The sequence below is a fragment of the Erpetoichthys calabaricus genome, chromosome 2 (assembly GCF_900747795.2).
Source record: "Erpetoichthys calabaricus chromosome 2, fErpCal1.3, whole genome shotgun sequence".
Lineage (NCBI taxonomy): Eukaryota > Metazoa > Chordata > Cladistia > Polypteriformes > Polypteridae > Erpetoichthys > Erpetoichthys calabaricus.
Window position 1 is genome coordinate 254,701,601 of NC_041395.2, and position 27,358 is coordinate 254,728,958.

General features: G+C 35.7%; 1 protein-coding gene across 31 annotated transcripts in view; it reads left to right on the forward strand.

Annotated features, from left to right (window-relative positions):
* The window catches only part of ank3b (ankyrin 3b), a 643,030-nt gene that overhangs the window by 456,847 nt on the left and 158,825 nt on the right, over positions 1 to 27,358 (forward strand). For 22 of the 31 annotated variants that reach the window (XM_051923878.1, XM_051923871.1, XM_051923889.1 and 19 more), the window contains 6 exons: positions 5,301 to 5,399; positions 8,215 to 8,400; positions 10,204 to 10,227; positions 17,315 to 17,413; positions 23,163 to 23,261; positions 25,556 to 25,654. In XM_051923878.1, the coding sequence (XP_051779838.1) occupies positions 5,301 to 5,399; positions 8,215 to 8,400; positions 10,204 to 10,227; positions 17,315 to 17,413; positions 23,163 to 23,261; positions 25,556 to 25,654 (606 nt within the window). The remainder of the gene's footprint in view (positions 1 to 5,300; positions 5,400 to 8,214; positions 8,401 to 10,203; positions 10,228 to 17,314; positions 17,414 to 23,162; positions 23,262 to 25,555; positions 25,655 to 27,358) is intronic. The other 9 variants (XM_051923893.1, XM_051923868.1, XM_051923885.1 and 6 more) reach the window with 1 other exon arrangement.

The window sequence follows — 27,358 nt, forward strand, 5'->3', positions numbered from 1 at the left end:
CCTGCCACCAGCCAGAAGCAATCTGCAGCCATATCTAACAAAACTGTGTTATCCATCCAAATACCAATGCATATTTGTATTTATAGGACATCAACTATCAACCACCATCATTCATTATACTTGCTGGGTAGATAACACCTATTACATAATTTATACAATAATTAGCTTGCTTTACGTGAATAACTGGCAACTGAGGAAAAATATAATAACCTATAAACGATTTGCATTCAATAACAAAATTCAAATACAGTAAAAGCATGCAATAACAAACCCAGCAACAGCAAGAACTGGGCTACTTTCTTTCCATGCAAATGACAAAAAAAATCACAGTCACTAGTTTGTGTGAGCGGAGTCTGTCCTCGCTGAATAAACAGTGCATCTCTTGATTTTTTTTATGTGCAGTGTATAGCGCTGCAGCTCTTTATGCTCACATGCTGCACTCTAAACATCCAGGTCTGCAGCCAGTGGTGAGATGTAACAGAGCAATTCTGTAGATCTGCAGATCATAAGGTTTTGGATGGTGTGGAAATTCTCATATCATCCTTCCTTGTATTTCTTTTTGGACTGTAATATTTAATAACATAAATTGGAAATTAGTTTGGACAATGCCTGACAGATATTGTATTATGGATAAGACTGAAAAGGTATCAGTTTAAACAAAAGCAAGATGATTTGTGTTGTTTTTGTACCATCGAAGGGGTGTCTGTACTGTATCTCTGTGTTAGTTGTATGTTTTCAAAATTATTGTAGACTGATTTGCAACATTTTGTTTTTAAGCACTTTTTGCATTAGAAGTTTAAGTATTTTGAGATTAACTGTATTGTGTAGGAATAAATATTCAAAAAAGAATATTTATTTATTATAAATGTATTAATTATTTTGGCTAAAGTTCATATCCATTAATAAAAATCATCCAAGAATACTCCATCTTTCAGCACCTTTGAAGTGGATGTCAAGCATTATTTAAAGTTAATTGAAGGTCTGAAAAGGTCAGCTTCCAAGACTTATTTGATTTAATTTTCATGAGGGATCTCCCTAAATTTTGGTCACCCTAATCCTGGGTACAACAGGTCTGTTCAGACATCCACGTATGTACTTGGAAACGCAACCCTTTAGAAAAACAGGAATCTGTGAGCCAACGAAAAGAAAATTAATCCAAGAGAAATTGTTCTGACATTTTAACCTACTTTGTCGGCTCAAACAGCCATCAAAAATTGTTATATTTACACTGAGAAAAATGATTTTTTTGATGAGAGGAGAAGGTTTTGCTAAGTGAGCTCTAATGTATTAAATGAGACACTAAGAATGTGTTGCATGCTTTACACATGAAAAAAGTGAATGCACTAGAGATTGGATTGTGATTTTCATTAAGTATTTCCTCCTTGTTATCATTATCTATTACTAATGATATAATGAGCAGTGAAGCAAAAATCACCTTTTATTGGCTGTCTCAGTATATTACAGTATTCAAGCTTTTGAGGCAGCTTGGGCCCCTTCTTCATGCAAGGTGTAATACAGAAAGTATAATTACGTGTGTTTATATACACACTGAAAAACTTATACTGTATAAGAAATTGTTAGTGTCAAATATTAACAGACCTCAAGATTCATTTAGCAAGAGAGGATGTTTTCAATTCTCCACTAAGTTTTTTCACTACTATATATTCTTCTCATCGTTTCATCTTTTACATTTACTTCCAGCCACCTTACAGTTTTGCAACTTTTTGTATTTGACACCCAGCGCCCTGTTTAAAGTTTCTGTTAGGTCCAGTACTTGTTAAGTACTCATAAAAAGACATAAGAGAGAGTCAGTGCTGAATTTGAACAGCTAGGCAACAGGATTGGACTGGCAAGAGTACCAACAAGTAGAATTGGACCACCCCTAGGTAATATTTTACTCGATGCACTGTGTGTTTAATCATTACTTTATTTAGTGGAATTTTTGAGAAATTGACTGTCTTCTATGCACTTTTTTGTTGCTCACAGAAATAGATGAACCAGTCTTCCCTCAACTCCTCCACCAGTGTCATTAATTCTTCTAAAAGTGATTACATTAGATATTAAAATATTATTTTAATGATATATATAACACTGCTTAAATGTAAATTCGACTTGTTTTCTGCTGATATCCTCTTTAATATAATCCCTGTGTGCGTCCAGATGTCCGTGTGTGTGTGTCTTCTGGTGAAGTGCGCATGCGCAGGGCACAGTGCGATGCGCGATATTACTGTCAGAGAAATTACAGGCGTTGTACGGAAATACAAACCAGTATTACTGCGAGAGGAACTTAAAGGTACACAATACAGTAATGCATATTACAGCCACATACAAGCCAGTATTACTGTCAGAGAAAATTAAAGGCATATTACCGACGCGCACGCCTGTATTACCGCCAGAGAAAATTAAAGGTATATTATGGATGTACAAGCCAGCGGACGTACAAGACAGTATTACTGTCACAGAAGATTAAAGACACATAATACACGGCGGCAGCCCACGAAGAACGGTCAGCACAGCAAGTAAACATCAGCAAAAGAAAGGCAGAAAGACAAAGAAAAATACGACCAACAAACAGAATGAGGACAAGGTCCCTTGCCATTTAATATAGACTGTTCCTACTAATGTTTATGCACTGCTGTTCTCGCACCCGTTATTGTAACGGGCTAAATGACTAGTTAATATATGGAAATATATAGCAACAACCTAATGATCAAAACCAAGAATTATAGTTGCCTCAAATACATATTGCGCTTTAAAGCTTTTTGTATGATTGGTGATAACAAGTTCTCAAAGAAGTAGACTTGCAAAGTATGTTTAACGTGAATATTCACTGAAGAGCAGCATCCTACAAGTTCCTGATATCACAGTGAAATGTGCAGCATGGATTAGCTGCAAATGATTAAGTGAGGCAATGAGCCAAATAGCATGGTTTTCAAATATGATGGATATTTTGTGTTTGGAGAATGAAAAACTGTAACACTATCAATTAAGTGTTTATTTGCAGTGATGCAACATACCGTATAAAAAAGGCTTAATTGTTGTTCTTTAGGATTGATCTTTAACTATATGTTTTGTTAAAAGTTACTTTTAGCTTTTCATGAGAAGATGAAATGAGAGATGTTTATTTGGATTTTATTAAGGTCATTTTAAAATGTATATTGAAATAGCACTAATACATTGTTAACAAAGTGCTTTTTATTCAAAAGTCCCTGACACTTCAGTGCTGATGCTTCCAAATAAAATATACCTTCTAGCCAGCAAATTATGGCTTAAAATTTAATTAGCCACATGACCTTTGTGTTGGTGTTTTTTTTTAATTTACTTTTGTTTTCCACTATTTTCCTTGGGGAACTAGTCATGTTTACTAGACTGTTAACTCTGCACCTTTGTTGTCTGGTATTTTGGAGTGATTAGGAAGCCTTCCTCCAAAATACATTTATTCAGTATGTGAACAAAAAGAAGAATGTAGTAAATGCTCAGTTGGTGGCTTTAGAAAAAGTAACAGAAAAGGAAACAGAGAAATGCTGAGAAGTGGTGAAAGCAAAAAAGGAATCGAGTTCTATGTAAGAATTCAAGTCATGACAACTCTTGTGTATACCAGAATAAACTTGACTAGTTTTCACTGATTGAGACAGATCAGTTTAAAGATACTTAAAGATCTTTTCAAACACGGTTTTTGCACTGCCAGAGCCCTACAAAATTACCTCCATCTAGCTACTGGTGTGGATGTTTCTGACCATACTATCAGAAACAGACTCCATGAGGATGGCATGAGGGCCTTACATCCTCTGGTGGAACCTGTGCTCCCAGCCAATCACCATGCAGCATTCACCATAGAATGCCATAATTGGCAGTTCTACCATTGTCTCCCCATTCTCTTCACAGATGAGAGCAGGTTCACACTGAGCACATGTGACAGACATGAAAGAGTCTGGAGACAGCATGGTGAACATTATGCAACCTGCAACATCATCCAGCATGACTGGTTTGCCTGTGGGTCAGATGGTCTAGGGAGGCATATCCTTGGAGGATTGCACAGACCTCCACATACTAGGCAATGGTATCCTGCCTGTGGTTAGGTACTGGGATGAAATCCTCAGAGCCATTGTCAGACCTTACTCTGGTACAGTGGGCCCTGGGTTCCTCCTGGTGCAGGACAATGCCCGGCTTCATGTGATCAGAGTGTGTAGGCAGTTCCTGGATGACAAAGGCATACAGTTAGGTCCATAAATATTTGGACAGAGACAACTTTTTTCTAATTTCGGTTCTGTACATTACCACAATGAATTTTAAATGAAACAACTCAGATGCAGTTGAAGTGCAGACTTTCAGCTTTAATTCAGTGGGGTGAACAAAACGATTGCATAAAAATGTAAGGCAACTAAAGCATTTTTTTTAACACAATCCCTTCATTTCAATTTATTTTCATTGATACCCTGATCTAAGTCTGGGAAGAAATCCTCCAGGACACCATCTGCCATCTCATCAGGCGCATGCCCAGACATTGTCAGGAATGCATACAGGCACTTAGGGGCCATTCATGCTACTAAGTCACATTATGAGTTGCCATAATGAAATTCACACACGTTGGATCAGCCTGTGATTTCAATGGGATAGAGATTTTGGATTCCTTCAACTGTTGTTACATCATTTTGTTCCCAATGAATTACACAGTATTACTCAGTAAAGATTTTCTACTTGAATATTTCATTCATCGAGTTCCGATATGTGATTTAAATGTTCCCTTAATCTTTAATAATTTTTTAATAAATCCTCTAGCAGCAATATGACCAGATGAGGCAGCATTAAGCAATTAAAAATATTAATGTACTCTGTAGTGTTTGTACTCCTAACCCCCTTTCCATAACAAAATGGGAAAGTTGTGTCATATACAGTATTATCTTCAACTGGAGAAAATAAAATACTCTCTGAGAAAAATTAAAGAATATATTGGAATTTGGCATGTATTCATTCATGTTATTTTTTTTAAATATGCCAAACGTTTGCTACTATTTTAAAATATAAGAGGAATCACATTAATTTGAGCCTTTTTATAATACTAATCTCTGAACTGGGCATGGGAAGAAGGTTATGCATTAAGTGTGATAGGGTTGTTTCTAGTGAAACATTTTGTGTTCAGTCATATCTTTTACTATATTGTGTGTCATTTTTTTAAAAAGGTGTCTAAGGTACAAAAATTTAAATTAGATAGATCAGTCAAAGTTAGACCTCAACATTTTAATAATCTCTTAGTACATATTTACTGATCTTAAGTGTCCTTTATGTTGATTTTTTCACAGAATGGCTTTACACCTCTATACATGGCAGCACAGGAAAACCATCTTGAAGTTGTAAAGTTTCTCCTGGATAATGGTGCCAGCCAAAGTATTGCAACAGAGGTGAGTATTGCAAGTCATAATAGACTAAGATTGTCATGTTATGGAGAGTCTGAATAGAGCACCCACCTTTTCTATACTTTTTCTTTTTTAAAATACTTCTTTGTTTAAATATATGTTTTAGAAAAGTTTTACATGCAAGACTGTGTGTGGTAATGGACTAGCATTCCTCCTTCTATCAATATCAATTAGACCATCTAATGAACAAAACAAATTCAGCAAAGTATATTTGGAGTGGGACTGTTTCACCGTGGTTAGTTCTACTGCCTTTAGCATAAAATGTTTCATTCCCAAGGAGGTGTGAACTCTACATATTAGTCCTATGTTCAGATATTTCCTTTGATTACATTGATTTGTTTCTGCATTGCAAAGGTATGCACGGTAAGCTGAGTAGTAACTCTAGATTTATTAAATCAAATGAGTGTGAATATGCCATTAAGTGTTCATACAGTAGCTCTGGTTGTGTGAGCTCTTGAAATAGTGGCAGTGGTCTGAGATACAGATGAATGGGTGCCCAATTACAAATGGGCAGTTATTAAATTCCAGGCTCAATTTAAATTACCTTGTTACGAAGCAATCAGCTAATTTAAGAACTGATGATGGAAAGAATGTAAGGTGTTAGTTATACCATATCTATTTGTGACATCAGTTAATGCAGTTTTGTTTTTTACATTTAGACTTTGTGGCAGTTGCAGACATATTACATATTAATAATATGTTACTCTAGAATTCATCCATCCATTATCCAACCCACTATATCCTAACACAGGGTCACGGGGGTCTGCTGGAGCCAATCCCAGGTCACAAGGCAGGAAACAAACCCCAGGCGGGGCACCAGCCCACCGCACGGCGCGTACACACACACCACAAGCACACACACTAGGGACAATTTAGGATCACCAATGCACCTAACCTGCATGTCTTTGGACTGTAGGAGGAAACCCACACAGACACGGGGAGAACATGCAAACTCCACGCAGGGAGGACCTGGGAAGTGAACCCAGGTCTCCTAACTGCAAGGCAGCAGCACTACCCACTGCGCCACCGTGCCGCCCACTCTAGAATTCCTTTACTTTTTTATTACACGATTGATGCATATTTAGTCTCCATGATATGGATATTTTATTTAGGCATGCGCAGTTTAATCTAGTGAGTAAGAACAAGGAAATTAAATAACAGATTCAAATTTCATTAAATTTTGTCATGAAACACAGCCTCTATAGGGTTGCTCCATCCTAACATAAGAATGTCAAAGTTTCTGAAATGTACATTAAAATTACTGTATACGGTATATTAATCAAAATAAGCAACACACACACACACACACACACACACACACACACACACATCCTCACAGGTGGCGCAGTGGTAGTGCTGCTGCTTTGCAGTAAGGAGATTGTAAGTTCACTTCCCGGGTCCTCCCTGAGTGGAGAGCGCTTTGAGTAGTGAAAAAAGTGCTATATAAATATTAAGAATTATTATTATATATACTCAGTAGCCATTTTATTATGCACACCTATCTGGTAGCAATACAGTTCATTTCCTGAAAAGCCTGAGTTCCTTAAGGCAAAATGAAAAAAATGTGTTGAAAATATTCCATTGGGATTTTGGTCTATACACACCTGATAGCGTCATGCAGTTCCTGAGGTATCTTGTCGACACATTCATGCTGCAATCTCTTTTTTCCACCCCATCTTAAAGGTGCTCCACCAAACTAAGAGCTGGGGATTGTGAATGCTACTAGAGTAAAACTTAAAAAAATCAATGCCATCTTTGCAGAATCCACTTAGGCTGAAACATGCTTTTTGACATACCAGATTCTGCTACAAGTATCCATTTGAAAATGAGTAGAGTAAGGACATAAAATGATGTACATGGTCATAAACAAGTCTTAGGTAAACCTTGACATTCAGATACTTCTCAGTTGGTATTGTCCATGAGTGTCAAGAAAACATTAAGCATGATATTACAAAACCACCTTCAGCCTGCGTAGTGTTGACAGTGGGATGAATGTACCATGGATTCATGCTAGTTATACCAAAGCCTGACTCAAATATTGACAGGTCGCAAAGCGGGTGACATTTTTCCAATCTTCAGTCATTCTATTTTGATCATACTGTATCCCGTGCTTTGCTGATAGAAGTGGAACCAATAGTATGGAATATGGAGTATTCTTATGTTCTTTGAGGTCCAATAAATTGTGCCTTCAGGTATGCCTTTCTGCACAACATTGTTGTACAGAGATGAAGAAGGTAAAGTGGGTTTAAAGAAGGCATGTACAGTATGTCTTTGAATAGATACAGTATATTATTAAGTCAGGCTGCATACTTAGTTAAATCTTTTTCAGAACCTGTTTTCCTTGCCAAAATTAAATTTTACATCTTTTTTTGCAAATGGTATTTTCTATGATATGCTGGATCACTACGACTAAGCAAGTATAGCCTGAACATTTGATAGATACTTAATACATTTTACATTTATTCATTGGTTCCAATAAGCTGGACTGTTTTTGGCAAAATCACTAAAAATGGTACAAAATAGACCATAAATTGAGCAAAAGATTCCAAGATATTACCTCATTGGTAATCCAGGCAAAATTATTGATTTTGGAAGTTGTCACGTCTGAATCATACTACATGTGGATCACAGTGTTATGTATCTTTTAATAGTGCATCACACATAGTATGTTATTCTTCTGATGAATTCTAATTTTATAAAATGTACTTTTAATTTAGAGGTCATGCTGCTTATTTGGTATAATTACTTACTGACAAAATTCATGTTATTTTACCTGTTTATGTGCTCATCTACTCCATAGGATGGTTTCACACCACTGGCAGTTGCCCTGCAACAGGGACATGACCAAGTTGTCTCTCTTCTGCTAGAAAACGACACGAAAGGCAAAGTCCGGCTTCCTGCCCTTCACATTGCAGCTCGCAAAGATGACACCAAGGCTGCGGCCCTGTTGCTGCAGAATGATCACAATGCAGATGTGGAGTCTAAGGTTAGTGCTTATCCAGTTTCTACTTAAATGCATGACGATAATGCAGTGTTAAAAACTGGGGGGGATCCTCTGATATTGGAAAGACAATGAGAGAGCACCTATAGTATAATGTGTTACCTTTTTTGTAATTTAAATCTCTCTATTTAATAATAATTCTTTGCATTTATATAGCGCTTTTCTCACTACTCAAAGTGCTTAGCAATTGCAGGTTAAGGGCCTTGCTCAAGGGCCCAACAGAGAAGAGTCCCTTTCGGTATTTTATGGGATTCGAACCGGCAACCTTCCGATTGCCAGTGCAGATCCCTAGCCTCAGAGCCACCCCTCCGCCTATTTAATCAGATATGGCCCATGTTTCTGGTATACAACTGATATAAAATATAATGACAGTCTATATTGATTAGGAAAATACATTTTTGTGTTTTTTTTTCATTCCATAACTATAAAAAAGAAACTGTAATGAAAAAATGCACAGACATTGAATTTCTTTTTTGGGTGTTCATCTCCAGGTTCAATTAAATGATAAGGTGCTTTAGAACTGATATTTGCTGCTAGTTTTGTGGTTTATAACTTGCCTAGTCAGCTTGGCTCTAGTTTAAAATTGTCCTAAGGGTGTGTGGGTGAGTTTGGGTACCTGGAAAATGATTGGAAATTCACCTTTTTGATAATGTTATATTGATTTTCATGCCTGCTGTTGAACTGAGGTCATGGGAAACTTGTCACACAAAAACAGTATGAATTGCAAGCAACAGAGCTAGTAATGTCTTCTCTGTGTTTTTGGTGCACTGTCTTAAATTGAAATAGGTAAAAGCAAACCTGATATTTTGCTGCTTTTATAAAATAGTATTATTTAGACAACAACACAGTTTCTGTTTAACAGCTTGTGGTGTGACAGTGATGTCAATGCCCTTGCAGTCAAGTGTCCAGATGCGAAATCAGGTTAGATACAGCAGGGAAAGTGGGACCCAAGTTATCATCCAAGTCTATGTGTAAGAAATGACATCTGCTACACCTGTACCACTGATATTAAAAATGTAATGTGCTTAACTCAAGTACTCAACTCAACTCAGCTACTGTTTGCTCTGTTGTTCCCACTGTGGAATAGACTCTGGCTTCTCGCAGTCATATTTTGAATTAGGCCAATCTGAAAATATTTAGTTGGGTATATACTTTCTGACAATAATCTTTGCCGATAATATATTTAAAAGAAATATGTAAATGATAAATAAATGACTAGATTCAGTTTTTTATGAAAAAGAACTGATTCAGTCAAATGGATGATGAAAGGAACACATTTAGACTGATCAGTTCATTTTTGCTCTTGATCTAAGCAATGAAGCTGCACAGTTCTAGGATAAGTTACATACATTTTATTTTTTTAACATCTAGAACAATTATCTGACTAATAAAACTTTTAAAAGTGAAAGATACTTAATTCGTTTCTTTTATACTTTAATATTTACAGCTTACCAGTTTTCTTAATCTTGTCAAAACTGTGTGTAATTCCATTTTAACCTAACTTTATTTCTAAATTTTATTATGGACAAATTGTAGCTGTTACTGCTTTCTATAATTTATAGTCCTAGTTCGTGACAGATACATAGTACCTCAAAAATGGTGTCAGTGATACAGACTAGCTACAGTTTAACATGTAGTAGCACAATGAGGTAAGATTAGTGAAACATTTTCTATTTGTCATAACTCTTCTGTCATGTGGTCATCTTCTAGCTTTGAGCTCTCATTGTCACCTTGTGTACACTAACAGTTCATTTTCTTTTCTCTTCACTGCCAATTGTGCTATCGTAGATGATGGTGAATAGAACGACGGAGGTATATATACAAGTACTTGAGTCACTATAACACTCCTCCATTTTATTGCTGCTGCTGCATCATTTCTTTCCTCTGTTTTGCATTGCTTTTTCCAGTAGACTTAGACTTTAGTGTCAAAAAAGCATGGTTTGTACTCAAAGGTAACCAGGAAAAAACAATCAGGGATTTCTGCAGCTGAAGCTAGATATCCTTATTTTGTTCTGCAAAATGATAAAAAGCAATCTTCCTAAACTTTAGTATGGTGGAAATAATTGAGTTCTCTAGAGCCCATGTTTGAAAAAGGGACAGCTGCAGAGAGCCCTGTCTGTCACAAGTGTGCATCCAAGATTTAATTCCCAGCCTTGTGCATGATATTTAACCCTTGTAGGTTAATAAGTATTAAAAACACAAAAATCCACAGATGTTACTGACCTTAAAAAATAGAAAACATATTTTTTTGATTATTATTTTCCTACAGTCAGCATGGCTGCGGTGCTTGCTACAAACATTTGCAAATGTACCTACTGATAGCAATCTGCGCGTTTTGCATGATCTAAATAAATTGAATAATCCATGATTTTCACATGAAAGTTTCAGTATTGAGAGTTAAATTAAGATTCCTACATTAAGGACAATCCTATTTATGCTGTGAGGTATTATTTTCTGTTCTGTTTATGTTGTCTCTGATGTTTGTTTCTTTTTAAATGCTTTGTAATAGTATTTACTATGAAAAGCAACATACTGTATAAAATAATGTTGTATTCTGAACGTGCTTCTTAGAAAGAAATTTATTTTAGAATCATTTCAAATTTTCCTGAACTGTACTTGCACACATTGTAAGGCCCATAATGATTTTCAGTATGTTATGTTACATACTGTTTGTTAAAATTAGACAAACACTCTTGGATATTAAATAGATAAATATATACATATGAAGGTTAACGAAAAGAGGTTGTTTTAAAGGAGAATGTAGTTCATACAACTGCTCTTATTTTTGTTTTATAAGAGCACTTGATAGCACCCACTCTGCTGAGAGACTGTAGGGTACAGTTTGTCTGCAAAGTTCATAATGCCTCTAACAGTAACAGAAACCTTTGGCTTGGAAAGTAAAGCACCAAAATATCCTAATAAATCAAAAATATTTATTCAGCAATAGAAAAATGAAATAAAAATGTTCAAATAACAAAATGGAGTCAAAAGGATATGTTTCCCCTGGAAACAAGTTCAAATACACTAATCCAAAGAAGAATCCAAGAAACAAAGCAGAAACCGTCAAGAAATTCCAAAAAGGAAACAATACTTCCTAGAAGTCCTTCACAACTTCAGTGCACACTGTCTGAGCTCCCCTTCAATTTTAACCTACATAGCCTGAGAGAGAGCTCAAGATGGGTGATATCAGGGTGGCCCCGCCTCTTGGGGCTCCACCCATATAGAACATGGAATGTAATTACATTTAAAGTGACAGTACATAATTATTAACATAATAGAAAAGATTAAAAAAGTTAACAACTCAAAAATAACAAAAACAGCAATAAACTACATAAACACATGTAATACCAAAAAAGTGTGTAATAACTCCAAAGGCTGCTGTAATAGGATTTGTGATGATTGTAAATTATTGATATATATGAGAAACTCTAGTTTTGGACAGTACCTATCATTATTCACAATTTAGATCTAATCCCCATTAAATTTTAGAAAGTTTTAATTTGGAAAGGTGTGTGCAGTTGATGATTTTCAGCAGGATTACAGCATATTTTTCACACAATGAAGAAGAATGAATGTTGGGAATTATCAGATTCCACTACTTGCTTGAGATATTAATAGAGAGGTCTCTTTCCCAGAATTGGTAAAGGTGAACTAGGGGTGAGCTCTGTGACAATATTTGAGAGTCTGGAAATGTTGTCAATATTTATCTCCTTGTTAGTTAAAATATTTTGAGTATGATTATTGGAAGTGGATTAGAGAAGTTAGGAAAATGCTTTTTTTACAAAGTTCCTACCTTATAAATAGAAAAATAGTTATGTTGGAGGAATTCCATGTATACAACAAAGCTGATCAAAAGTAAACATTTTATCAGTATAAAGATCTTTGAAGATTAAGACGCCTAGTGTCTTCCAGAGCTTAAATGTTGCATAGCTGAGGGAAAGCTAAAATGCAAAATTATCATGTAATGGAGCAACAGGCAGAGGTATTTTTCTTAACATGATTTCTAGCTTCGTCCTATATTTTGAGTGAGTTAAGAACAATCTCAGTACTGGTATAAATATTAATCACCCGGGATCTCATTTATAAAATTTTGCATGGATTCAAGCTTGAAAGTATCTGTATGCCAAAGAGCAGGAAAATGTGTACATCGAAAATCTAATTTATAAAACCTTTTGTTTGAAAATTTTTATGCAGTTTACCATTTATAAATCACAATCATCATGCAAATGTGTGCAAATGAATGTGCCTCAAACCCCAACTGGTTAATACCCTGAAATAACCATCTACAGACTATGATAATCAACCTTGGGCATATGTAATGAACAGATTTACCTGTAAGGTGAGAAAATGGAGAAAGAATGAAGAGGTAAAAAGCAAAATCTTTGAAAAGTGAGAGATAGAAGTTCTTGTCTATAAAGCAGAGGCACACGAAGAAATTTTATTTGGTGCCCTAAGTACAGGTTTTACCAACAAGTGCAAATATGTTGAATGGCAACATGTTACAGGTATCATGAATGTGATGAACTCTACCAGCTGCACCGTGCCTGAAATAATTAATGATAATAATAAAGAACAACTACAAAGTGGAGGAGAAGAAGCAGATCACTTTTGACCTGCAGAATGTGAGTACAACAGGACTGGAAAAAGCACATCTATGCTTTCTGATTTAGATCTGCAAAAGTCATCTATAATTGGAGATGCCTTATTATATGGGATTATGCCAAAGCATGTAGATGTGGCAAATGAGAGAGCTGAGCAGAATCAGGTCAAACACTTTATATGTGCCTTGGAGTGAAATAACCACAGTAGTGCAATATATACAGTTGTCAGTAGCTGGGTAGAGAACGGGGTCATCTGGCTCCATATCAACAAGGACAGTGAGAAGACGATTATTATGCTATGCCATGTATGTAGCACAGTACATGAAATTAGGGTGCGGCAGACATTCATTGGGTGGTAGAGGAACCTTCCACCTGATGCATCTAGGAGCTGTCACCAGCATTTGAGACGTCCAATGGAAGAGAATATGAACAGGTATAACCCAATTTCAGCAGTCTGTCTTTCTAATGGTGGGAGTAACTCAATATATTTTGTTCCAAGGCTAAATCTTTTGATGTGTAAGAAAGTTTTAAAAATCTGACCCCTGGGAAGACATTCATCTTTTCTTAGTTTTACAACAGACCATGAATTAAAATGAAATAGACTGATTTTATTTTTCCCCAGTAAATTGTTGTGATCGTCACAATACTTGCACATGCTTTGGCAACAGTTTTTTTTTTTTTTTGTGCTGTGCCAGGACAGCCTTTTATAAGTTTAAGTTTAATTTTTGGTAAAGATTATAAAATCTCTCAAACTCCTCGAGCAGTTCACCAAGTCAGGCCATAACACAGATCAGTTAAGTATGAACAACAAGCGTACTTGAATCTCTGCTAAAGGCCTTCCTGTTTAACAGATCCAACAATTTTCCTTGCAGTCCTCTCTTCATTGACCAAACAACAGTACATGAATGACACTGTCTCAGAATAAAATGCCATACCTCATTCTCACTACCCAGCTGCAGTTTTGTATGCTGGTTCACCAGTAGTTAGAAACAATTAAATAATAAACTGGCAAAATTCCCTGTCTTTTCTGAGTGGACAATCTATTTACATAAGGCTCTTAGCAAATAAAAGTTATTATTTTTTAATACACACTTTGCCTCAAGTGCTATCTATACAATATGTTTCTACCATTTTTGTACTGTGGATAATAACTACCACAAACAATTTCATTAGCATTGTAGAGCTATAACTATAACAAGCCCATTGTATGCGTTTGGTGTATCAAAGAAGACCCATGTATAATTAAATAACTTACTAGCTTTAGTTATTTCTCATAGTCCTTCTGTTTGCACAACCAACTTTCTATTTGGGATTTAATCACATTGATTGTAACTCACACTCTGGAAACAGAGAAAATCTGGACCAAAATTGAGATGAAATGTAAACACATGAGAAACCAGTTGCATTTCAAGGTGTTTTCCTTAGTTAGAAAACTTAGTTAGTAGAGTTAAAATGAGAGGTGACACAGAGTAGGTGTAAACTTCTCAGTACAGTTATGCATCATTAGAGTTCCAAAAAGAGGCTCAAATAAAGCTTAAAAAAGACAATGAATCCACTAAAAACAGCTGTGTTAGGAAAAGAATTCTTAGCCTGTACGGTACATAATGATGACAAACCACTTTTTTAATACAGTAAAGATAATACTTTGCTTGAAAAACATTACTGTAGTTTTAGATGTATTACTTAATAATCCATACAGCAATTATTAATTTGTATTTTTGTACATTATTTTCATGTGTGTTATTTCATTTTGTTAAAATATAATAGTTGCTTTAGCCCCTATGACCCTCAACTGGATTAAGTGCATTTAATAATGAACGAATAGATAGTTATTCAATAAGTGTATGGGTCTAGATTATGTTCAGCATTTTCTGTGATGAAAATCCTTTCAGCTAGTGAACTAGTGACCCCTGTTTCTGGCTGGCAATAAATGACTATCAACCTTGCATGTTACATTCTAATCTTGATGCTCAGGTTAATGTTTCTGTAAAAATAAATTCTGATTTATTTAATATTTGTAGCTGTCTTTTATTTGAGAGAAAATAACTTTTTCACATGAAGAAGTAATAGGAACACAATGAGGTTTATAGAACATTTTCCTGTAATAAATCTAAGTTGCTGTGCCATAAATATAAAGCGTAATCCATTTTTCTGCTGAACTACACTATATTTTAAAGTTGTATTTATTTAAGTTGTTTGCAATTTAGGATTTATTCTTAGTCTGTATTTATTTTGAACTTTAGTAAATTCGCAGGCTGATGAGGCGCTGTTTAACTGAGCTGCTTTTGTGAGTGAATGAAATTATTATTGAAGGATTAGTTTGGTATTTTTCAAGTTGAAGTTGCTTCCTCAAAATAACCGTATATAAGTTACCACATGAAATTGTGTTCTAAAGTGAAGCATATTTTATAAATTTTAAAAAATAGGTAATCTGCTCTTGCATTTTATAATGGAGCGTATGGATAACAGGGTCCCATTGGGAAAAAAAGCCTTAAAATTTACTAAATATGTCCACTTTGAAGTAGCAAGCTTTTGATTTAAAAAATATGCCTTCTGCATTTTTGAGGTACTTTGTGACAACAAAAATAAACTGGAAAAAATAAACTTTATCACAGATTCTCAGTACTGTGTTCTGAAGGTCGGGATACATTTCTTGGTCACTTCTCTGCTTGCAGCAAGTGTCGTGGGCAGAGTTATGACAACATCCCATTTGCCAAGCTACTGTATATTCTGCTTATTGTGCTACTTTTGCTTCTGCAATTCTGTTCCTTCAGCAATTATGTCCTGCTCTGGCTTGTAATAACAGACAGTTTTGCACTCAAATTATGTGATTATTTTTTCCTAAATGGCTCCTACTTTTCTGCATTGTTATTTTAGATAGCCTACAGAATAAGATTAATGCCAGTTGGCAGAGTAGTGAAAAGAGCAGATAGGAGTTTCATTGTATTTTGTACCAACAACAATAAATGTGAACTGTATTGTGTTTTTAATAAAAGCCATACATTTTTAAAAGAGCTAAGCCACTTGCATGTCATAATATAATCAGAAAATGAAAAATATAGTGTGTGTAGTAGAGCAGATTGAAACACCATAGACCAACTATCGCATTTTTAAAGCATTATTAGTCACTCTTGCTTGAGGATATGTTAATAAAAGAATTAAGGACATTGTTATTGAGCGATTAAACTCACTGACACTCACTGATACCAATTAATCTGTAAATACATGAGAGGAACATGTAAACTCCATGTTGAACTTGATGCTGTGAGGTTAGAATGACACTGTGCTACTCCTCTGCCACTGACCCTAGTGTGTATGTGTGTGTGTTCGCCCTGAGATGGACTGGCGCTTTGCTCAGGGATTGTTCCTGCCTAAATTGCATTCCTGAAGGAATATAAGCAATCATTAGTGTTACTTTTCCAGTTATTATTCTCTAGTTGTCTACAGAACACAGACAACGATTCACATCTGAGCATCAACATTTAATGTCAATATCAGTGCTTGGTGATGACTTTTTCCAAGGTGAATCCACACCCGTGCCACAGAGAAAGACAAGCAGCGAAGTGAAGCACACAGCTGGACCCTTTTAAGATTGCTGAATGTCACATCAGTGTTTTACTTGGTAACATTTTTTCTTGAAAAATTGACATATTTGGTAAGTTTTGAGGCATTTTTTCACAATGGGACCCAAGTACTCTATAAACTCTATTATAAAATGCAAGAGACGGTTAGTTACTTTTTAAAATTTATAAAATATGCTTTACTTTAGAGAGCAATTGCATGTGGCAAAATAATATATTCCATGATTGTGCAGAAATAACTTTGACTTGAAAAATATTGAACTTTCCTTTAAGAGAAAGTGAATGTGTTTACTTGCATTGTTTTCTTCCCTCCCTAGCATCTGAATAACCCCTCTCTCTCTCTCCTTCTATCTATCACTCTCTTTATTTCAATATTTAAGTGCATTTGATAATATAGACCTTGGAATTACTTGGTAAATCTAGAAGAAGCATTATGTCCTTTCATTATGTTGCCAGCTACTTTGCACGTAGCCATCTGTTTTGTCTATCCAGATCGATAAGACTATGGCAAGTTGTATTTGGAAGTTTCGTAAGCATGGTTCATTTAAAAAAAAAGTTTTAGACACTGGGTAGTTAACAACAAATGGCTGAGCTGAAATAATAACACATGATTTGGAAGTCAGTCAGAGCTTAGCAAATGGCTACATTTGCACTGTTTCAGAAATGTGCACATGATAATATTTAAACATTTTAACATTTTCTTTCTCTGTTTTGCAGAGTGGTTTCACTCCTCTTCATATTGCTGCCCATTATGGGAACATCAATGTAGCAACGTTGTTGCTGAACCGAGGTGCTGCTGTGGACTTCACAGCAAGGGTGAGGTTTAGAATTATCTATCAATAATAATTAACAAGTCTTTTTGCACATGTGCTATAAAATCCAGAAAATCTTTTTTTCAGCAACTCTATCTGCAAACACTATGGAAATTTTTTTAAAGATATTTTTCTTGAATTAAATATAAGAATTGTATTTGAGGTTTAAGCTTTAGGATATAAGGAGCCAAACTGGTGTCAAATATTTCAGTTGAGTTTACATCAAGTAGGTCCATGAAATTATAGATATGGAGTTGCCATGGAGTTTTTACTCCTTTTTGTTGTTGTTGTTGTTGTTGAAGAGGTGTTATGACACTGCCACTTATAAAGAACTTTGATAATTTGATGTTTGTGGGAAACACTTGCTGCCAATGTTTATCTATGTAAAGTGGACCAAGCATACTGCTTCCTTTATAAAAAAATATGTTTTTGTTTCTAGTAATAAAGTTCAAAAAACATTTGAAATTTGTGTTAAATATGGCCCAATGGTCTAAACTGATATTTATTATTGTTACACCATGATGACATATTGTTTGTATTGAGGTTGACACAAATTAGACTGCCAAGTCCACTGAGGTTTTTCTGTGAGGGATTTCGTCTTTAACACCAAAGTAAAATATTGTTAAATGTGCTACCTAAAATAAAATGCAAATAAAAACCATCTTAAAAATAAAGAGCTGCTGATACTTCTATATTTTTTAGTTCTTTCTGCTCCTCTAGAACTGATAATGTATTTTATGATTTCTGGTGGCTCATCTAGAAAAGGCAAAACTTTTCTATTTTGGCAACACATTCTTTTCTTTTCAGCGTGATGTAACTGTGCTAAGTAGTGATCTTCAAAGAAATATCAATGTAAGGATATAAAAGCAATGCTTTGAAGTAGTTGAAGATTTCAACTTATTAGCGATCTTCTTGATTGTTGCTGTGCAGCGCTGTCTGTGGATTGTTCATGCATTTCTCCATCTTTGTCATTCTTGCATTCTGTATCCTGAACTTGACGCTCAGCAGATGGTGCTGCTCTTATTCTTGTTCTTCATCATGTAATCGGCCTTTATGAATTGGTTGATAGTGAACAGGTGTTGCTGTGCCTGTGTTTCTTTCAATCATGTTACTTGGTTTTGCAATCACTGTGTCATTATAAATCTGCAAACACAGGTTACTTTGCTGAGGTTGGTGCTACTGGAATCTTTTTGAAAGTATTTGGACATAAGTTTTTGATTGAGACCAAGATCAAGGTTCTAGTCCCAGTAATTTGTGAGTAATCACATGCCAGAGGGAATGACAGGCAAAAGGTTACCCTGTAACACTCTGGCTAGCTCAGTCAACATGATTAAAGCAATTATAAACAGTCTGTGACGCTGTTCTCCTTCCGGGCAGTCTCACTTTTTTGTCCCAGAGATCGGAAGGGCTGGAGTCAGTTGCCTTTACTGGCCAGTTTTTCTGCTCTGTGGAGGAAGAAGAAGTCAAGACAGTTAGCAGCAGCACCCCCTTTCAGCTTAGGGTTGTAGTACACAACTAGAAAGAACTCAGATGGTGACCCTCTAAAACACATGTGAGACTATATATATCTATATCTATATCTATATCTATATATATATATATATATATATATATATATATATATATATATATATATATATATATATATATAAATATATATATACTGTATATATGTATATGTATATATATATAGGGGTTAAATAAAAAGCATAAAAATAAACAGAAAGCTAACACAAGGCCCCACTAACACAGGCCCTATTAGACCTGATTAAACAATATTATTCCTACTGAAATTATACTTCTGTCTCAGCTGCACTACTTCCCTGCCATTCAAGCGCTTCATCCACCTCATTCCATACTCCAAGCTCAGTAAGTCCCTCGTAGTGAGTAGCCTCTAATTTGTCCCAGTAGCTGCTTCTGGTTCTAGAGCAGTCTCTGGGGCATCTTTGGATATCAGGAGCAACTTCAGCTGTATTTTGATTTCCTATTCTTTAAAGTAAAGAGCCTGGTATAGAAAAGTCTGAATCAAATAAGATTTAGAGAAACATCAAGTTTCTTAGCCCATGAAAGCTTTTTGTTCATTTTTTGCCCTGCATTTCTATCTGATGTGCAGTAATGAGAAAAAGCCTTTCAAATGTATTCTGAAGGGAAAACCTCAATACCTCCCAGGACTAACATATTACTGCTCTTTCAGACATTATATAAAGAATAATTCAAATTTCAAAGTTTTTTAACAACTTTCATGTTAATGGATACTTTCAAATGCTCTGTTAATGTTTTATAGTGGTTAATAGCTATCACTGTGAGAAACATACTCCAGTTTCGAACTAACATTTCTTCATTTTATTCAGTGACTTCATCCTGGGTTCAATTTCCTCAGCCAGTCATTCTTTGTATGGAGTTCAACTGCTCTCCTACGTCTGCAGGGAGTTTGCTCTGGGTTCTTTGATTGACAGTTAGGTTAATTGTTGACTCTAGATTGACCCCATTGTGGAAATGTTTGTGGCTGTGCCATGAAATGGACTGGTATCATGTCTATACTTGCTCCCCAGTATACCCAATGAAGCTGGAATAAGCTTGAATTAAATTAATAGCTTGAGAAGTTACATATGTTTTACTTCTAGTGGAAGAAACGTTAAACTATTAACTTAATGTCTTCTATGATGAAGCGAACAGTTCAGTTTAACTTACTTGTCTCTTTCTTCCTCTTTGATAGGAAGAGAATGATAGCCCATATTTGTTTGATCTGCTCTTGGTCTGGTAATTAGATGACAAAATTAAAGTAGGTTTCATCAATCCATTTTTAGGTGCACTATGCAAAATAATTTCAGTTTGAGCAATTTTCTGTATATATTATTTTTGTACTAGTGAAACTCATGGAGCTCTGGTTGCATGCATTTCTCTCTCTTTGTCGTTCCTGCACTTGATACTAATCAGATGGTGTTGCTCTTCTTCTTCTTCCTATTGTATTCTTTGTCATGTGATCAGCCTCAGGAATTTGATTGACACTCAGCAGATGTCACTAGTCTTTTTTTTCTTTATACCATGTCACTTGGTTTTGTGATCACATTGTTGTAAGAAACACACGAGTGCAGGTCATTTTGCTGAGGTTAGTGCTACCTCAAATTTTTTTATTTACCAGAAGGTATCAGGTTATAAGGTTTCAGTCAAGACCAAGATCAAGGTTCCAGCCCCAGTAGTTCACAAGTAATCGTGTGACAGTCATATAGACTCTAGCATTTTATATACTGTATAGAGATAAACTGAAGGCTTTTGAGTATCAAAAGGCATTATAACTGCCCTGAAATGGAAATGTTTTGCGTAACAATTTTGGTATGAAATTGTTCTTTTCAGAAGAATAAATAACATCTTACTCTGAATAATCATTGAAATAGATAGTGCAATGCATACAGGTGAAAATGGAGAATTACGTTGACCTGAAAATATCATTGTTATTTAAAAACATCCTTTCAGATTCAGCACTATCCAGTGCTCCCCTACACCAGTTAGTTAGTTCAATTTACTGTTTATTCTCTTTACTTTCACTTAAATATTTAAGAAGTATTTCAGTCTTCCCTTTGGGGCAGTTATCTCCACTTCACTGGCACAAAAACGTCTGCTAGGTATTCAACAGAATATTCGATACCCTATTAAGTCTTCTGACTCTGTACTACCAAAGCTGTCAGACCCAATTTCCCATCTTTTTTGAAAAAAAATTATACAGATTATGTGACATCAGATCAGATTAAATGTTTGTAAAGAAGATCATTTAAAACTTATCATAGGTTGCTTTGCTACAAGGTACACGTATGATCAAATTTGTTTGCAACCATGTAAGTTTTTTATTTACAATCCACATTATAAAAGGGACGCACAGACTGACACACAGGCATGTGTATTTTTCTTCAGCTGGAGGGCACATCTTCCCCTCCAGCCACAACACAGTCCCAAATAAAGCACTTAAGACCAACTACACAATCCAATCCTTCCTCTGGCACCACCACTCCTCCCAGGCAACCTCGTCCTCTTCCTCCCGATTCTGGCTCCTGAGTGGTGGTTGCTGGCCCTTTTTATAGCACACCCAGAAGTGCTCCAGTTGCTTGATCACCTGTTGCTAATTGCACTTCCGGGCGGGGCTGTAGAGGTGTCCAGGTTGGCTCCGGGATCCATGCAGCACCCCCTGGCAGGCACCCCAGATCCCCACAGGGTTGTGGAGAACTCCATCTCCCATGGAGCCCTACGGGAAACTGAGGCACCATTGTCACCCAAGGAGGCTGCCACCAAGCATCCCAGGGGAGGTACTGAGGAGCCCATGGCTGCTCCCCCGGAACATATGCAGCAGGGGCGTCCCGGCCAGGCATGGGACCCGGCCGCCCGTCACAACAGGTAATATTAAAGGTTAATATTGGTTCATCATATATATTCTGGTCAGGCTGGCCATTTACATAATTCATGGCCTTTTAATTATGTCCATCATCTTCCCTGTGAATGCTGAACTTACCTATTAGAATTACAGATTCTGTCCATAGAACTGTTTTAGACACCACATATACTCTCTTTATGAAGACTCCATGTTCTAAATATTGTAATTGTAAGTCGTATGCATTCATACAATAGTCAGTGTTTTCTACCTTGTAAATCAAAGTAAGATTGAAGCAGCCCTCTTATGCATTAGTCTAAAGTCCATCTACATGGACTAAGTAAGTATCCCAATACTGGCACAATGGCTCTCTTTCAGATATTTTCAGAGTAGCAGAGAGGCTATTCTTATTCAAGAAACCTGTTTCCAGATCCAATGATTATATAGAGATGAGACGGGCTATACCATATTTGACTGGCATTAACAATCTCTTTCTCAATTTTTACCAGTTTATTGTTTAGTGAATTGGCTTTCTGCATTATATATCACTCCCCTTTTGGTGAGTGTGCAGGTTTAAAATGATCACAGACAAATTTTTCAAACATGATGAGTTCTGAGCACCTAATGGCATCATACCTGATTCCATCCCTTCAACTTGAACATGGTGAGCATTAGGCTTATGTAGGCTATAGCGTCACTAGATGCTCAGTAACAAAATTCACTCCAAGACCTATCTCCAGAGGTAAATCTGTTTTAGGCTAGGCTCTATTAGTTTTTGATAAATATTTTAGAGAATTTGATATTTTATGTTGCTTTTTTTTGGCTCCTCTCTTTGGACCAATTTGTGAACTATAACCTAACCAACAGCATAAGGCTTACTACTACATAGGTTTACATAGATTTAAATCCAATCCTCTATGCTATGTTCACAATTTTGGAATTTTTTTATTATTAATGATAATTATAAATGAAATTGTATCCACTAGTGTGGTCTCAAAGTACATATAGATTTTTTCTTCCACAAGTTTATTCTTTAAAAAAATTGCCATTAGTCAGACAGTTACGGGAATTGTGCTGAAATACTTTACTGAAAAAAAATGATAAGCAAAAGTTAATAATGAATTAGGTTTCCGCTCCCTTCACTTTTTAACTATTAGAGGTTAAGATTTCAGGCTACTGTTTACAGTATTTTTTAGTAACACATTTAGGCTGATGAGCTCATTGTGGTGACCATTGAGTGGGGATATTAAATCGAAATCAATACCTTTCTTTGTGGTAGCGTAATTCATAGAAAATATGAAAAAAAATTCTTGAATTATGCATCACAATTGATAGTCCCTGTTCTTAGCATGTTCAATGTTTTTTAAACATGTTTGCATTTTCTAACTTGCAGAACGACATTACGCCATTGCACGTAGCATCAAAAAGAGGAAATGGTAACATGGTCAAATTGCTGCTGGAGAAAGGTGCTAAAATTGACGCTAAAACAAAGGTAAGAAATATACATTCAGTTTTGAAAATATCTTCACCAATTAATTCTGCATACAGTGTGTTCAAAATCAAACAGCATCTTTCTGACTTCTTAAGTTCATGGTTTAGCAGGACAAAGTATGAATTTGGTTAATGAATAGTGAGTCAGCACCATCTACAGGATTTGAGGGCACAGTACCTGACATCTGTGATTAGTAGTATTATAAAGATGTCTGAAATTCATCTTAAAGTGACTTAAAATTACTGCCAGTTAGTATTAGTTAAAATAACAGGGTGAGGAGTTGAGGATTATCTTTTCATATTTTTTTCAAAAGAATATATATGTTTGAGTATCATCCAATCATAACGCTGTGTTGGTATCAGAGAGTGAAAGCCAAGTTGCCCCTTTACTGGGGTTGCAAAAATGACAACTGGCAAGAAATGTATTTCAGATTTTTTGTATTGTATCTAGAACCAGTGTTATTCATTCTTCCACACTTTGTTGAACTCACCTAATCTACTTTAGGGTCATGGGAGCTGAATCCCACCCTGACAGCATTGGAGTGTAAGGCTAGAATTAACCCTGGATGTGGATAGTGTTAGTTGTCAAAACAAAGACAAAAAATTACACAGAAAAATCACAAAGACAGCCCCAGGGATCAAAAGTATTTAGTCACTTGTGGAGAGGTTACTTGTAGACCTTGTGTCAGCACCGCATGGAATTCAGGAAGACACCATCGTGCTAGAACATCTGTGACTACTATAATCACCATAAGATTTGAGAATACATTTCAATTGTAGTATCATTTTATTTTATTTTTGCTCCCTTCCAGAGCAGTTATCAGTAATAATTATAAAAATTAATCCCTGGTTTATTTTGTGATACTAAATAATAACTGCTGACAATACATGTCATGTACAGAATTTATTAGATGCTTTTTGATAATTTGATTTTGGGTAAGAATAATATGAAAAATAAATATTTTTTTTAAGATTGAGTATTATATGTTACTTTTTTCCTATTGTACATACTGCATGCTTTTTGGTAAATCCTCTCCCTGACAAGATTATACAAAACATATTTTTGTAAATTGGTTGTTTATTTGATTATATGCACATTATTTGAGTGTGTATTTTGATTTTGTGGTGCATAATCAAAGTAGATACCTAAGTAAATTTGTATATAATGTTTCTATTATCTAAAACACTTTATGACATCACAAGATTATTTTCTGTCATCAACCTGCTTGCCTTTAAGAACAGAGATAGTCATTTCCATCCTTTATTATATCTAAATAAATCAATACCTAGAAGGAGAGAGCACAGAGAATAATAAATCCATAACTCAGTCTGCAAAAGAAGTTCAGTTTTAAGCAGATAGTTTTACACAGCTGTTGTTTTAGTTAGAAAGGATAAATTCAGGGCAGAGGGAGTGCAAAGTAAAATATCCATAAAAAAGCAGGCTGATGATTATGCAATTTCAATTAAATTGAATGGGTGTTAGTTCTGCCAGTGAAGACAAAAGGATTACACATTGCTAAGGGAACAAAATGTATTTTACTTGTTTAGTGATTTTATATATATTTGTTTAAACTTAACTTTTATAAATCCTGTCCTTTAACCAAAATCATTCATAACATACTGGTCCATTTTAACCTCTTTTAATTTGGTAACTACACTTTTTTGAAACAAAAATACCAAAGAGAACATAAAAGCCATTCTCAGACTCACTTAATAAAATAACAGATTCAAGGAGAGGTTCAAGAACAAGGTAGGGAACATCCAGGAAGGGGCATCCTTTCCATCACAAATCCCACTCACACACACATACACACAAAGTCTGATTAAAGTCACCAGGTAATCTAATTAATTTAGTACAAACATCTCTATGATGCATGAAGAAAACCAAAGTACCCATAGAAAAACCCACATAGACACAGAATATACCAGACTCCAAACAAATGGGTGCTAGATTTGAGTTTAGGGTACTGGATCCATGGGCAACAGCACTTTCTACAGCTACACCATGCTGGCCATACCAAAAGTAACAGAAACATATTCAAGTTGCGCAGGTTAATTCTTGTAAATGTTTGTCTCATTTCTATATTTATATAAAATTGCAGAATTAATGGAGAAGTGATGTGGTGGTCTCTGCATTCTCCTTTTGTCATTATTTTATTTACATGGGGTATCACAGGACCTTTTTTTAACTTTCAGAATTTAAAAACCTGTGATAATAAGAGTAATGTTGTTTTGATAAATTTTGTTTGGTCCGTTTTTTGTTTTATATTATGTAACTTTTTTTTCTTTTCATAGGATGGTTTGACCCCTTTACACTGTGGAGCACGAAGTGGCCATGAACAGGTTGTGGAGATGCTGCTTGACCGAGGAGCCCCTATTCTATCAAAAACAAAGGTATTTCCATAATCTCTAACTACCTTACTTTATTTAAAACTACTTACCGCACATAAAACTACATAAAAGATGAGTGACATCACAAGGAGTAATTCAAAAGCATATTAAAAATGTCCGCCATTGAAATTAATGTTTATTTTAAATAGAACGTTAATGATTATTACAATCAGAGATTTACAATTTCAAATAAAATGTATCTTTAAATGCACATGTCAAAGCAACTAAAATAATCTAGGGAAATAAACTGGAAGAGAGCTGCAAAAAGGTGGCATAAACAGAAACTCTGCTATAATAGAGCAGCAAGAAGAAATGTCACATTAGTTCCTCAGTAAACGAGAATCCTGCTATGCAAAGAGCAATAATATTCTTCCCTCCATCCAAGTTTTTAAGACATACATTTACAACTGTACAACTCATACAGTGTCCAATCACCCTTTGTTTTTTCATTAATGTTATTATTGTATGATTTTTTTGTAATACAGTAATCCCTCCTCCATTGCGGGGGTTGCGTTCCAGAGCCACCCGCGAAATATGAAAATCTGCGAAGTAGAAACCATATGTTTATATGGTTATTTTTATATTGTCATGCTTTGGTCACAGATTTGCGCAGAAACACAGGAGGTTGTAGAGAGACAGGAACGTTATTCAAACACTGCAAACAAACATTTGTCTCTTTTTCAAAAGTTTAAACTGTGCTCCATGACAAGACAGAGATGACAGTTCCATCTCACAATTAAAAGAATGCAAACATATCTTCCTCTTCAAAGGTCACATAGATAGAGAAAAGCAAACAAATCAATAGGGCTGTTTGGCTTTTAAGTATGCGAAGCACCGCGGCACAAAGCTGTTGAAGGCGGCAGCTCACACCCCCTCCGTCAGGAGCAGACAAAGAGAGAGAGAGAGAGATAGAGAGAGACAGAGTTTGTTTTTCAAGCACAAATCAATACGTGCCCTTCGAGCTTTTAAGTATGCGAAGCAGTGTGCAGCATGTCGTTTCAGGAAGCAGCTGCACAAAAGATAGCAACGTGAAGATAATCTTTCAGCATTTTTAGACGAGCGTCCGTATCGTCTAGGTATGCGAACAGCCCCCCTGCTCAATCCCCCTACGTCAGGATCAGAGAAAGTCAGCGCAAGAGAAAGAGAAAAGTAAGCTGGGTAGCTTCTCAGCCATCTGCCAATAGCGTCCCTTGTATGAAATCAACTGGGCAAACCAACTGAGGAAGCATGTACCAGAAATTAAAAGACCCATTGTCAGCAGAAATCCGCGAACCAGCAAAAAATCCGCGATATATATTTAAATATGCTTACATATAAAATCCGCGATGGAGTGAAGCCGCGAAAGGCGAAGCGCGATATAGCGAGGGATCACTGTACATTTTTTATAAAGCATGCTCACTAGGTATAGATAAACAAATGAAAACTTTTTTTTTAACTTTTTAATAACTGTGTGTTGGTTGCAGTAAATGTGTTAATAGATGCATAAAGTAGCTTTATATAGTAGTGATCTCTCCATTTCCTTATCTACCTGTACTTCAAAGATATTGGGGCTAAGTCTGTTCCCACAACCCCAGACACCGGGCAGAAACTAACATTGGACAGTCCAATATTGCCAGCCCATTACAGGGCATGCCCCTACCCTCCAGTTGCTATCAATAAGTATAATTTAGAGTAGCCAGCTAAAGTAATGCACATCTTTGGGATGAC